A 14,613-nucleotide genomic window follows, 5' to 3' on the forward strand; every position below is an offset into this window, starting at 1 on the left:
GCGTAAATTGACTTCAAGAGCCATTTTTAACTATATTTATTAACATCTGTTTCCAGAACAGTTTTTCACAGTTTTTCTCTCAAATACGGCGCCGGTGCAGGTCTGAGATCAGTCACTTAGGAGGCTATGACGCTTACGTCATTGTACTATACCAGCTGTGTATGGCATGTTCTGGTCTATGAGAAGTGATCGGCCAATCATCACCCGTCGTATACATTTCCGCAATCCTATTGGCTGTTTTGCTTGTCAATCACAACGCTGATTTTTTGAATCTGACGTGAAAACCTCCTGACAGCCTGTTAGCCAATCGTCACTCAGCGTTTTTCTAAAGCGCATGCCAATTGGTCGTTTTATCTGTCAATCGAACTCAGGTTCGTCCCTCATCCGGGCATCGCAGTTGTTGGTATCGGGTTAAGTGTAGTGACTGGGCAGGCTGAGGGGAGAAGTCGTCCGTGTTTGTTATCTTTCTTTGTTTCGGTCAATTTAATACCGGATTCATCACCACTAGAGTTGTGTTTAACAAAACAGGAGACAAGGATAACGCGAGAGGGAGTCACCGATTATCCTGAATGGATCAAATAATTTCCAGAGGAATCGTTTTCGCTGCTACGCCGCATGGAATCCGGGGGAGAGATTTGACCCTCATAACGTTATCGCGCAGAGACAAACTCCATTTTTCTCTCAGCCAAATCAAATGACTTCCGTCTAACAACAAGGACTTTTTTCCCCAAATACACTCCAAGTTGCAACCTGGTATTTATTTCTTTATTCTTCCTTCTCGCTCAAGTGTCCACTTTCTCTCTCTGGTTGTTTACGAGATTCCCCTCACAGAGTACCGCTGCAACAGGCCGAATCCCAAATCAGCGTGTCCTCCCTAGAAAGGTGCACTACTTCTACATGACAATAACAGCACGTCATAGCCTATTTAATCTGCTACATATCCAATTGGGATCAGTCCATTTTATAATTCTCAGTACGTATAATTTTTTGAACGATAAAAAAAATCGATACAGTTTGAATAGATTTTTTGTTGTGGGAGCGAATAAATTATAGAAATATACAGCGCTCTGTGTAGGCTGTGGGAAACCGGTGTGTACTGTAGTGTACAGAACGGTGAAGAGGGAACCGACTCCCAAATGATTCAGTGCATGTAGTGCTCTGAATAGGGAAGAGGGAACCGACTCCCAAATGACTCAGTGCATGTAGTGCTTTGAATTGGGAAGAGGGAACCGACTCCCAAATGACTCAGTGCATGTAGTGCTTTGAATTGGGAAGAGGGAACCGACTCCCAAATGACCATGATCTTTTCCCACTAGTGATTGTCATGTGTCCAAATTATTTAGTTTCTTTTTCTGGGTGGAAACATTGCTGTCGAAACACCTTTAGAGATGCATGCAACATCTGTGACACCTGTAGAGATGAACAAGACACTTGCTTAGATGCATGCCGCAGACTTGCTTGTATTTCACGTCGCATTAAACAGCAGGCATGTTTGTCCTCCAGCTATTCGAAGTTGTTACAAACTCTGCGAGCCGCAACCTGACACACGCACGCGCCCATGAAGCCGCTTTGGGTCACGTGATCCTTTAAAACGTCATTATAGCAGCGTGTTTATTGTCCACCAGAAACTGAAAGCTGCTCCAGGACCAGACACTTAACTGGTTAATTACTCTGGATTTCCCCCTCCTCCCCCGCCTCTAAACACGTTCTGTCTGGGTTTGTTGTTTGTTTTTGTTTCAGCTGGACGACGTGCGGTGTGACGTCATCATGACCGTCTTCAGCTCCCAGGTGGTGTTCGCATTCACAAGATCCAGGTGAGGCGAAGTTTCGATGTTCAGATTCATTTAGCTGTTTAATCACTGCCTCGATTCACTCACGTGACTACATGCTTCAGATCATCTGTAATGTATTTAGGCTGTGATCTAATCTAGAATTAAGGGCACGTGTTTCTAAAGCCGTGTGTCATATATCTTGAGGAGGTGTTCCAGCCCCTTTATCTTTACACCGTGTGTAATATGGTGTCAAATATTTATTACAATCAATGTAACAATCAATTGGTTTTACTTTCAGATTCATGTTTAATGTTTCATGTGGGAATCACCTCTTCATCATCTCTCATATTCATAACATAACCATGTTTTTTAAGGAACACTCATGCAGTTGTACAGAAATCCCTTCTTTTTCTCCACCTCCAGTTTTTCTCTACATATCTTGGAATACTTTTTATTTATTATTTTTATTATAACTGCAAGTTGGTCCTCAAATTATGTATTTTCTACCTCCAAAATCTTTTTTTGTTCCTCAGGGGATCGTATTTTCTCTCCAAGCGGCATGGCTGTCCTCTCTCCTCTTCCTGTATCCGTTATCACATCTCCACGTTGGAGCTCTCGTCCCACAGTGCTCCCAAACCGCTCTACCTTCACATCTCCCACACTCCCACTCCACACACCTTCCACATCCGCTCTCGGACCCTTCACTCCTCCTGCGCTTGGCTCCAGGAAGTAAAGAACACTCCCTCCGAAGGCGAGCAGGTGAAGGTGGATGTTGTTCCCGAGCCCAACAAAGCCTTGGCTCGTAAATCTGTGGGTCAGAGAGTGCTGGACGAGCTTAAACATTACTATCATGGCTTCCGGCTGCTGGGAATCGATACGAACATCGCCGGCCGCATGGTGTGGAGGCTGCTGCACGGACAACAGCTCACCCGCAGGGAGAGGAGGCGGGTACGTTCAGGGCAATTTACACACGCAGTGAAGGACAGGCAGTGATCTTCAGCACTTAGCTCTTTGTTCAGCAGGATTTGGTTCAGCAGTAACCAGAATTGTTGTATTAAACTCACTTTAACATCCCTCTAGTCCTCTCTCCAGAACTTAAAGCATTTATAGCCTTTAGATATTAAGGATTCAGACTAGATTAGGGGTCATCAACTGGTGGATCCAGTAAGTCAGACTCCACTGGAGCAATGAGACTCATTCAGCACTAAAAGACAGAAGAATATTAGTTTTTTTCTAGTAATTTATTCTTTTCCTATTTGTCCATTCACATGCATTTTACTAAAGAATGCTGCTCATCAGTTTGGCAGCAGGGCACGACGTACCTGTTATAGACTTTAATTAGAATTGCACTCTGTAGTCTGATTAGTGTGAACTCTGTGTGCTCCCTATATCTAGAATAAATTGTACCACACACATGACTGTTGAACGTCATTAATAGACCTGCACCGGCTCCGAAATAGTCACCAGTAGTCCAACCTGATAGGGACCCTTTGTTAATTCCTTTGCTGAACTTTTTACATAACAAAAGGTTGTTTAGGAAATGAAGTGAAACCCTGAGGTATTGGTTTCTGATTACCCCATCATGCTTCGTTTAACATTTGATGCTAACCTGTCCCCCCTCCTCGTTTTTGCAGTTGATGAGGACGTGTGCAGACTTGTTCCGTCTCGTCCCCTTTGTGGTGTTCATCATTGTCCCCTTCATGGAGTTTCTGCTTCCTGTCTTCCTGAAGCTTTTCCCTGAAATGCTTCCTTCTACTTTTGAGACAGAATCCAAAAAGGCAAGTATTCACTAATCAGATTTGAGCTTTCTAAGAACAGAGAGAGACAGGCAGACAGAGAGAGACAGGCAGACAGAGAGAGACAGGCAGACAGAGAGAGACAGGCAGACAGAGAGAGACAGGCAGACAGAGAGAGGCAGGCAGACGGAGAGCGCGAGAGAGAGGCAGGCAGACGGAGAGCGCGAGAGAGAGGCAGGCAGACGGAGAGCGCGAGAGAGAGGCAGGCAGACGGAGAGCGCGAGAGAGAGGCAGGCAGACGGAGAGCGCGAGAGAGAGGCAGGCAGACGGAGAGCGCGAGAGAGAGGCAGGCAGACGGAGAGAGCGAGAGAGAGGCAGGCAGACGGAGAGAGCGCGAGAGAGAGGCAGGCAGACGGAGAGAGCGCGAGAGAGAGGCAGGCAGACGGAGAGAGCGCGAGAGAGAGGCAGGCAGACGGAGAGAGCGCGAGAGAGAGGCAGGCAGACGGAGAGAGCGCGAGAGAGAGGCAGGCAGACGGAGAGAGCGCGAGAGAGAGGCAGGCAGACGGAGAGAGCGCGAGAGAGAGGCAGGCAGACGGAGAGAGCGCGAGAGAGAGGCAGGCAGACGGAGAGAGCGCGAGAGAGAGGCAGGCAGACGGAGAGAGCGCGAGAGAGAGGCAGGCAGACGGAGAGAGCGCGAGAGAGAGGCAGGCAGACGGAGAGAGCGCGAGAGAGAGAGAGGCAGGCAGACGGAGAGAGCGCGAGAGAGAGAGAGGCAGGCAGACGGAGAGAGCGCGAGAGAGAGAGAGGCAGGCAGACGGAGAGAGCGCGAGAGAGAGCGAGACAGGCAGACGGAGAGAGCGCGAGAGAGAGCGAGACAGGCAGACGGAGAGAGCGCGAGAGAGAGCGAGACAGGCAGACGGAGAGAGCGCGAGAGAGAGCGAGACAGGCAGACGGAGAGCGCGAGAGAGAGCGAGACAGGCAGACGGAGAGCGCGAGAGAGAGCGAGACAGGCAGACGGAGAGCGCGAGAGAGAGCGAGACAGGCAGACGGAGAGCGCGAGAGAGAGCGAGACAGGCAGACGGAGAGCGCGAGAGAGAGCGAGACAGGCAGACGGAGAGCGCGAGAGAGAGCGAGACAGGCAGACGGAGAGCGCGAGAGAGAGCGAGACAGGCAGACGGAGAGCGCGAGAGAGAGCGAGACAGGCAGACGGAGAGCGCGAGAGAGAGCGAGACAGGCAGACGGAGAGCGCGAGAGAGAGCGAGACAGGCAGACGGAGAGCGCGAGAGAGAGCGAGACAGGCAGACGGAGAGAGGCTTGCTCTGAATGAGCTGGTTCTGGTTGATGGAATGAGTTTAAATAGTTTGTGGTGGCTAAAATGATGTAGTAGTAATAATAATAATATGTTGTGTGTGATATAGCATGCTGTATTCACAATATAATCGTTAATTCATGCATGTTTAGATAAAAACCAGATGAAATTTCGTTGCTTATATGTTTAATTGTGGGAGTAGGAGGAAAAGCAGAAGAAGGGACTTGCAGCCAAACTGGAGCTGGCAAAGTTTCTTCAGGAGACGATTGCTGAGATGGCTCAAAGAAACAAAGCGGCCGTGGGAGGAAACGAGACGCAGAAGTTCTCCACTTACGTACAGCAGGTACAAGAACTGAAGTCGGTCAATTAAAAACGGGACGAACCTGTTTGCCTCAACACCTCCCGTAAAATAGCGTCGTATTCTACCAGGAATAAGAACACCCGTGTTTAAAGTGCCTCTCTGGATGTTCTGTCCAGGTGAGACACACGGGCGAGCATCCCAGCACAAAGGATATTGTGAAGTTCTCCAAGCTCTTTGAGGATGAACTGACGCTGGAATATCTGGAGCGCCCCCAGCTTGTGGCTCTGTGTAAGCTGCTGGAGCTGCAGCCCATTGGCACCAACAACCTGCTGCGCTTTCAGCTCATGATGCAGCTGCGCAACATCAAAACCGACGACGAGGTGCAGAATTCTGTGCTTCTCTGTCTGTAGGTCCTTACCTGTGGCATGGGTGATTTAAAAAAAACTCTATTCATGATTTCTTTGTTTAGATGATCTCAAAGGAAGGAGTCTCAGTGATGACTGTTACAGAACTTCAGGCTGCGTGTAGGAGTCGAGGGATGAGATCTCTCGGTCTCACCACAGATCAGTTACGAGAACAACTGCAACAGGTACATCAACCACACCTCAGGAATAAATGGTGTATGCTTTATAAACCAATTGATGGGAACGGATCTACACCATACTGAGTAAATATCTGTCTGATAAGGAGGTGTGCAGTGGTTATATAATTAATGTCATAGTGTGTGTGTGTGTGTGTGTGTGTGTGTGTGTGTTACAGTGGCTGGACCTGCATTTAAAAGAAAACGTTCCGCCATCTTTGCTGCTGCTTTCCAGAGCCATGTACCTGACGGACCTTAAACCTAAACCTCCCATTATTCCTCCCGTTCCCAAACTGGAGGTAGGTGTGGTTTAAACCGTACAGAAGATTCAGAGCGATTGCTTACACACCTGTAAACCAGGTGCAGTTTAGTGTGTCTTTCTTGTTTCTGTAGCATCAAACCAGCAAATGATACAGGATTATATAAAGAGAAGATGTAAAGGTAACATCCATACAGTAAGAGAGGAAATAAATAATTCATGGTGTACTAGATAACACATTCTCTGATTTTCTTGAGAAAGATGGGAGGAAATATATTTATAGTTCGGTTGCCAATAAATATCAGTAGTGATGCAATGCACAGGTAACATTCCTGATCTAATGCTGTATATGACTGATGGTCATAACTGGAGGTCAACCGATGGATTGGAATGGAGTCTAATTTAAATCTCATATTTAAGTTATTTAATGCACCATGGACTAACATGAGTGAGGTACAGCATGCAGCCTAGCTTTAAAACTAACAACATTCGCCTCTAGAGGCCGCTCTCGTATTGTATAATGTTAGCCAACCTGCGCAGACGCGACTCGGAAAAACTATCGGTATGGATTTTGACCTAAACGATTAAAAGTACCTTGAGTCGTAACATGTATGTTCTGATTACAAGGAAACCACCTGAAGAAAACCTGACTTCAGCTAGGAATTCATACTAAGGAATCCTCAACTCTGGGAAGATGTTCCACTAGATTTTGTAGAAATCGACAATGATAAATTCAAGTTAATTCAGAGAGCAGAGGAAATGTTTAACAGATGGTTCACGGATTTATTTAGTCATGATGTACTTTATTCTAATACACAAGCTCACACTTACAGGCCTATTTACAATAATCAATCTGCTCTACTTTAAAACACACCACTTACTGCTCTATACACACACACAACTGATTAGATGTCTCAGACTTCAGCTGAATTTTATCTAATGTGACCTGTGTGTGTGTGTGTGTGTGTGTGTGTGTGTGTGTGTGTGTGTGTGTGTGTGTGTGTGTGTGTGTGTGTGTGTGTGTGTGTGTGTGTGCAATAGAAACCTCCTATTGAGACTGAAGCCACAGCAAAGTCAATTTCCTCTTCTGTGGAGATGCTGATTGACTCTGCCCCCATCATCAAGGACAGCAAGGTCAGTGAGCCTGGAATGAACTCCCCTAGACGAGATCCTACAGAACATTTTCACAATAATTATACAATATACAGCTATCTATATGGCCAAAAGTTTGTGGACATCTGACCATAAGCTTCATATGTGCTCCTTTTTTTTTTTTTTTTTTTTTTTTTTAATCCCATTCCACATTTAGTCTCCATTTGCTGTTATAATGAGCTCCACACTTTTGGGAAGATGTTCCACTAGATTTTGTGGAGATTCAACGCAATGGTGCTCAGTCAGTGTTTAAATTTTTTTCGACAGTGTTCAGTAGGGTTTATAGCTCAGAGATCTTTCATTCCAATCCATGTAAAGCAGATCTTCATGGAGCTGGCTTTGTGCACAGGAGCATCATCATACTGGAGCAGGTTTGGGTCTCCTAGTTCAAGTGAAGGAAGTATTTTCTGATACCACATCCAAAGCTGCTTTATAGAATTGTGTGCCTTCAACTTTGTGGAACAGTTTGGGAAAGAACCACATATGGGTGGAAAAGTCAGGTGTTCCAATACTTTTGGTCATAGAGATATTGTCTTATTTCAAGGCTTTTTGGTTTTAAGTGCTTTAGGTTAAGGGTATATACATCAAACAGAACTGAGTGGTTCATCACATGAGGTCTTTGGTCCGAGTCGTTCGTTCTTTTGTCACGTGACTCCCAAAGACGCAACACAATTTAATAGATTCGTTGTTTTGTTTTTTTGTCCGAATCTTGACGTTATTGCTACAATAATTATGGGACTTGTGTGACGAAAGAACTCAAAACCGTCTTGTTGGAGGATCTGCTTATTAAAAATCTAACATTTTATTTTATTTCTGAACAAAGGAACCGAATGAACTAAATGATTCGCCAAAAAGATTCGTTTTTGATGAACCGAGTCACTAAAATGATCCGATCTTCCCATCACGAGTTTGGAGTGAAAGAACCATTTAAAGTGTCGTGTGCATTTCTGTGTCATTACATACATATAATATTGTAAATAATACTCACATGGTTCCTGTGTGTGTCAGGAGGAGGAACTGTCGGAGAAACAGAGTGATTTGGAAATGCCGTCTCCTGAGGCTCAGTTAATCCATGTAAGTTGAAGATCAGCTTTAACTTCCACACCACATCGCTTTATCGTTCATTAACTGCAGTAAAGCTTCCAGAATCCTCAGCAATCCACTTTGTGTGATCTGTATAAAGCTGTTAATTCTACTTTAACCTGCCGGAGCAGGACAGAAACGTTATTACAGATTTATTCACCTTTTTATCTCGAAGTCTCATCAGAAATCGCTGCTAATATCAGACCTACACACAAAGTTAGAAAATACAGTACAGCTGCTGTGTCACTAATTTACACGTCTTTTATTATCAGGCTAAAGGTGCAGAAATGGCACAGAAATCCAAGATGAGTGCAAATGGACTTTGACGAGCTTCTCCTGGAAATTTCTCATCTTCCTCATGTGCAGCACATGACATGAGGGGGCACACACACACACACACACACACACACACACTCCTGATCTTGGCGATGGACTCTGATGAGCCTATGCCCTCGTCCAGCACGTCGTGGCCTATTATTTCTTTTTTCCCATTTATAAGAGAAAGAAAGAAAGAAAGAAGAGAACTTGATTTGAGGAGAGAGTTGGAGAAATGTGCCTACGGACTCAGAGCTACAGAATGAATTCTTATGGTGTACATTGAATGATCCTGAAGACACGCTTCTATCTCGGAGACGTGGCCGGGCCACGTTTAACCTGCACGCCTGAGAATCAGTCATGCTCTTTATTTTTATTTTGCGAACCCAAATGTCAAGTCGACTCATTTATTTTGAATTCTCAGGCATCACAGGATGAAATAATCCAACTTTCAGTAGAGCTCTCGACTTTTTAGACCTGTATGTTTCGTAAATTAGCGCACACACAAAAGCTGATTTTTTTATGTAACAGGAAAAACATCGGCTGCCCTTTTCACTGTGTAAAGATCAGTGTTTGTACATAAATTTAATATGGATGTAAAATAAATTGTAGAGATTGTTTAAAGCAGTAATCAGGAGTCTTGTGAGACCGAAAATAGCAAGAACTTTCTTTGTTTGGGGATTTCAAAAGCTTTATATATTTGATGCATTGCTCAGTTCGGCGGTGAGATCGTTGAGATCTAACGCCGCTGCGGATTTCGTTTTTGCTCTCAAATAAAGGAAAATATTTCCAAACTTACACCACAATAAAACCACAGCAATTTGGAGTCGTTTTGTGCAAACAGTATTTATTAACAATTTGTAACAGTATTTACAGTATGGACGTGTGAGATATTATAGAATGATGTAGATGTTAAATATTTTTATATTTTGAAACCATACTGTTGAATTCTACCTGTTTAAAGCTAATGGTCCTTTGGTTGGAATGAAAACCTGCACCCACACCGGCCCTTTAAGGGGGAAAAATATTCACACGCTTGCTCTTCCGGCTGCTCCCTTTAGGGGGCGCCAAAGCGGATCATCCGTTTCCATCCCCCCCCTGTCCTCTACATCTGCTTCATTCAAACCAACTACCTCCATGTCTTCCCTCACCACATCCATAAACCTCCTCTTGGTCTTCCTCTTTTCCGCCTTCCTGGTGGCTCCATCCTCAGCATTCTCCTACTGATATACTCCATGTCTCTCCTTTCACACTTCTGCTCTACGACCTTTTAATGGATCATTAGAGACTGAAATTTGGGTGATGTTCTTGATCATATAACCATCACTCTAAACCTAAAATCAGTTAAATGTCACCATTTTATCTCCAGATCAACACTTGCAGATGATTATTTTATTTCAGTTTCGCTTCCTTATTTTCTCACTCGGCTTTACGGAAAAACCTGTTACTGTAACTGCAGAAATACATATAATACGTGTGTGTGTGTGTGTGTGTGTGTGTGTGCGTGCATATTGTATGATGCTGAATAAACATGCTCTTGCATGTCTGAATCTCTGAGACAGTGTTGGAAGCGGAATCTAATTGTCATGTGGGCGTGGCCTAATATTCAAATGAGCAGACTTGATTGGTTTTGTATGTTAAAGAGCTTCAGTATAATATGCATAGTTTTGATTAAAGTGTACAGGGAAGGCTTTGAGTGAGCAGATGTATACGGTGAGGTGGCATTAATGGTAAGCCCCGCCCACTTTCTATTAATGGGAGAAAGTATGGGCAATGAAACTAGCATCATTTAAATGATGTTTATTTTTACACTGTTATATTGAAATATAAGGTGATAAGGTGTACAGTTAACATCTGCTGTGCTGAGCAGGGAAATAATAATAAAAAAATCATGCCTTTCTTTTGGTGCAGTTTTTTCCTCTCATGTTAAACTTGATGCTTATCACCTCATCAGATTCCCCTGGTGAAGTGCACGTCCAGAGCAAACCTTTTTCATGTTCTTCATAAGTAATTACAGTCCAATTGACATTATTATAGTTATTGCGTCTAATAAAACAATTTTCTTCTCTACTACTGCATCACTCTACAACTTTCTCCATCTTTGCTTCCAGGACTTCTTTAGCACTATATCTCATGATATATGTTTTTGTGGGAAAAAAATAAAATAAAATCGTCATTATCGTAATATTGTTTTTATCATGTGGAGGAATTGTACCGGGATATGATGAACGATACGATATTGCACAGCTCTACACGGCTGTATGTAGTTTCTTTCTAGTTCGGGTATCGGTCAAAATCTTTAGGTGAAATGTGAAATAAAATGAGTTCAATGTATTTTACTGATTATGAATCTCTAAAAATAATATAAAGTTCATTCAAAACCATCGGAATCGACAATATAAACCGTACAACAAAAGCGCTCTAATACAGTGCATCAGCGACACCTAGTGGCTGAATTTATGAAATACAGCTTTACAATTACCCTGCGTAAAATTCACCGAAATTCTTTGTGTTTAAATGTTTACTTAATACACCACTTCCGGGTAATAATGTTGAGAAAAGCATGTTTTTTGCTTAAAGTAAAATGCTGTATCCATGCTGCAATGCCTGTAACACTAATAGTACTTTATTGTAAGGAAGTAAAGTCTAATATAAATACTCAATCATGTTTATTTGTGGTTTTTTATATTAATGGTTACAATACGTAATGAATAAACTCCAGTCTGATCTGCTGTTTGATGAAAATCCAATAAAAATCTATTGGACGACCACAATGTCCCTCTGCAGCTCTGGACTCTCTCCAATCAGTTATTGAGTGCACTTCCACTTCAGCGGTAATAAAATGTCTTGCACTTTATACTCCTCGTCATCTCACTGCAAATGTGGTCGGAATCTGTTCACAAATTATTACTAGTAATAGAAGATCATAGTCACAAGTTCAGCATTGTGAAGTCTGCAGCATTGTCCTGGCAGCAATTCATCACAGTTTGCTTTACAGCTTATTACCACTGTGTGGCGCTGGAGCCGAGCAAAGCACTTTTAAAAACATTATTATTATTATTATTAGTAGTAGTAGTAGTAGTAGTATTTATTAGTAGGATTTATTCTACTACTTCTACTACTACTACTAATAATTAGCGGTCTTTCTCTCTTCTTCTCGTTTGCGTCTATATGACTGTTCACATCTGTATCATGCCATTCATGTCCTGTCAGGTCACACTGTCTCTGTCTCTCTGTCTCTCTGTCTCTCTGTGATCAGTGATGAACAGCTCTGATGTGAAAAGGACGATGGAGTTTGTCCCCAACGTGACTCTGTTGCCGTACTACATGCACTCAGCTGGAATGGCACTCAGTCGGTCTGCTGTACACACTCGTGTGTGTGATGTGTGTTTGGGGCAACATGCTGGTGTGTGTGCTGATTCTGACCAACAAAAACATGTGCTCCATCACCAACCTCTTCATCCTCAACCTCGCCGTTAGCGACCTGCTCGTGGGTGTGGTCTGTGTGCCAACCACGCTGATCGACAGCCTTATCACAGGTAATCACCACAGTGTCTGTTTATATGTCTGTCTGTCCGTCTGTCCATCTGTTTGTCTGTCTGTCCATCTTAGTTCTGTCTGTGTGTGTGTGTATCTGTCTGTCCATCTGTGTGTCTGTCTATGTGTTTGTCTGTCCGTCCATCCATTGGTCCATCTGTTGGTCTGTCTGGTAAAATGTGTGTCTGTCTGTCTTTTTGCTGATCTGTCTGTCTTTTGGTGAGCACTAATTTCCAGAGGGGTTGTAGGTCAGGGGGCCGGTTGTGTAAGAATCTAAATTTTCTGGTCATTGAACCTTTTCTGTGTCAAACTGGACATTTTTTAGGTCACTGCTCGCCTGGGAGATTTTTTTGGAAGGTATAAAAAAATGTCATAAAATAAACATGTCTTTGACCTCCATTTGTCTGCAAGGGCAGGATTTAGTCATTAATTTGTTTTTTTTACAATGACAACTGAATTTCTGTGTGTGTGTGTGTGTGTGTGTGTGTGTGTGTGTGTGTGTGTGTGTGTGTGTGTGTGTGTGTGTGTGTGTGTGCAGGTTGGCCATTCAGTCAGACGACCTGCACTGTCAGTAATCTGATCCAGGGCATGTCTGTGTCTGCGTCCGTCTTCACTCTCGTCGCTACAGCAGTGGACAGGTAAAGACTCTGGTCTCAGTGTTTTTATAACAGCGCTCTACAGAAACGTCTTTGTTTCCCATGTGCATTTGTAAGAAGAGAACAGTCGGAATGAAAGCAGGATCAAACACACATTTTTACAAATGCTGCATGAGTGCTGCATGGAACATGACGGAGCATAAAACAGTGCTAAGAATAAATGATCATTAACACTCCTGTCTAATTCATGGTCATGTTTCTTTATTTGCAAAGATATACAGGTATTGTTTTTCCGTTTCATCACCGCCTGAGGCCTGTCACTGCTCTCCTCTTCATCTTTTTCATCTGGCTTCTGGCTTTCGCAATCATTTTCCCTTCATCTGCGACTCTGACCGTGATCCAGCTGGACCACGTGTACATGGTGCACGAAAACAAGACTTATCTGTTGTTCGTGTTTTATGAGGTCTGGCCTCGCTCTGGCATGAGGCGTGTCTATACCACCACCATCTTTGTCCATGTGTACCTCCTGCCCTTGGTGCTCATCAGCATCATGTACGGCTGCATCGCCTTTAAGCTTTTGGGGAAATCTGAGCCAGAACAGCCGGCGTCTGAAAGTGATAAAGATGCTGATCACGGTGGCTGCGCTGTTCATGGTGCTATGGCCAGCAAATTGACTTCCTGAGCAGCTTCTTGTTTCCTGTTGCACACTGGCTGGCGTTCTTCAACAGTGCCATCAACCCCATCGTCTACGGATTCTTCAATGAGAACTTCCAGCGAGGTTTTCAGGCTGCTGTCTCCTGGCGAAGATGTGATCCGCAGCTACTCGTCTCGCATTGCAGACGGTTCGCCAATAAAGATCCGCTGTGGCGCCCCCTAACGGGAGAAGCTGAAAGAAGAAGAAGAAGTAGTAGTGTATCAGACGTTTCCTGATCTTGTGAACATTTTCATCCTTGTATATTACATACACCTTGAATCAAAACACGTTTAATGAAGAACATTTCTCATGTACAGTATTTTACTAACTGAATCTATCAGTGTGTAGACATTTAGACACGTCCTGGACTTTTATGTACAGAATGAATGAATTGACTCTAATGTGCAGTTTACTGCCTCTGATCTGGGTATTTATGTTCCTGTGTATTTGGTGTTCAGTTCTGTATTTTTCAGTATTTATTGTCTTGCACTTTATTGATTCTTTCACACTCGTCTGTGTTGCACCATGTTTCTGTAAACAGCGGCTGAATGGAGTGAAGAATCTTCCGGATCATTCCATGTGAAGTTTATTGCATAAATAATGAAGTTTCGTTATTTGAAATAGAGAGAAAGAAAAACAGAGAGCTTTTTGTAACCCAATACACAAATGTGTACGGCCAAAAGTTTGTGGACACCTGACCATACGATTGGTATGTGCTTTTTGAACATCTCATTCAACATTTGCTGGTATAATAAAGTTCACTCTTCTGGGTGGAATTTGAAGTGTGATTACAGAAATTTAATGAATTAAATATCTATTAAGATGACAGCGCAGGTCTGACATTTGTATTTCTAGAGATTAAAAGAATTTTATAGTCATTTGTATCTGCCTAAAAATTCTAAAACAAAATAATAAGTGTTTATTTTCAGAAAATAACAAGCAGATTTGATAAAGACTGGAAAAGGCTCTGATTGTAATGTGGGTGGTTCAAGCACCTGTACTGCTTCTGCCGGGCCCCTGAGGAAGGCCCTTATCTCTCTCTGCTGTAGGGACGCTGTATCATGGCTGACCCTCCTCTGACCACAATTTCCTAACAAGCTGCGATATGCAAAGAAAGAATTTCCCTGGTGTCTGTAACAAGTAAAACCTTTTTTATTCCTAAAACCAGAGACCTGCCTCATGTTCATGATTACAAACTTGGACAAACCACAGTGTTTCATAGAAACTAATAATAAACTGACGTTTCATTTGTGGTATGCAACACGTTTTTTGTTTAATG

General features: G+C 43.3%; 2 protein-coding genes across 4 annotated transcripts; both read left to right on the forward strand.

The window, feature by feature from the left end:
- The first annotated feature begins 362 nt into the window (after window positions 1–362).
- letm2 (leucine zipper-EF-hand containing transmembrane protein 2) lies at window positions 363–10,407 on the forward strand. 3 transcript variants are annotated; one of them, XM_083567875.1, is made up of 11 exons: window positions 363–1,196; window positions 1,250–1,814; window positions 2,306–2,720; window positions 3,407–3,550; window positions 5,020–5,160; window positions 5,295–5,498; window positions 5,588–5,707; window positions 5,878–5,997; window positions 6,999–7,091; window positions 8,118–8,183; window positions 8,465–10,407. In XM_083567875.1, exons 2-11 carry the CDS (start codon window positions 1,768–1,770, stop codon window positions 8,516–8,518), a joined length of 1,404 nt encoding a protein of 467 aa, XP_083424001.1. In that variant the 5' UTR covers window positions 363–1,196; window positions 1,250–1,767; the 3' UTR covers window positions 8,519–10,407. The 3 variants fall into 3 exon arrangements, with proteins under 3 accessions (XP_083424001.1, XP_083424000.1, XP_083423999.1); XM_083567874.1 differs by having other exon boundaries at window positions 363–882; window positions 1,741–1,814; XM_083567873.1 differs by having other exon boundaries at window positions 364–753; window positions 1,741–1,814.
- Window positions 10,408–11,781: 1,374 nt separating this feature from the next.
- npffr1l1 (neuropeptide FF receptor 1 like 1) lies at window positions 11,782–14,569 on the forward strand. Its single transcript, XM_083567885.1, is given in 7 exon segments — window positions 11,782–11,863; window positions 11,865–12,046; window positions 12,583–12,682; window positions 12,914–13,220; window positions 13,222–13,301; window positions 13,303–14,043; window positions 14,278–14,569. Coding segments are annotated over 6 exon segments (1,005 nt in total). The 5' UTR covers window positions 11,782–11,795; the 3' UTR covers window positions 13,571–14,043; window positions 14,278–14,569.
- Window positions 14,570–14,613: the final 44 nt, after the last annotated feature.

Source organism: Silurus aristotelis, assembly GCF_946808225.1.
Source record: "Silurus aristotelis genome assembly, chromosome: 18".
NCBI classification, from domain to species: domain Eukaryota; kingdom Metazoa; phylum Chordata; class Actinopteri; order Siluriformes; family Siluridae; genus Silurus; species Silurus aristotelis.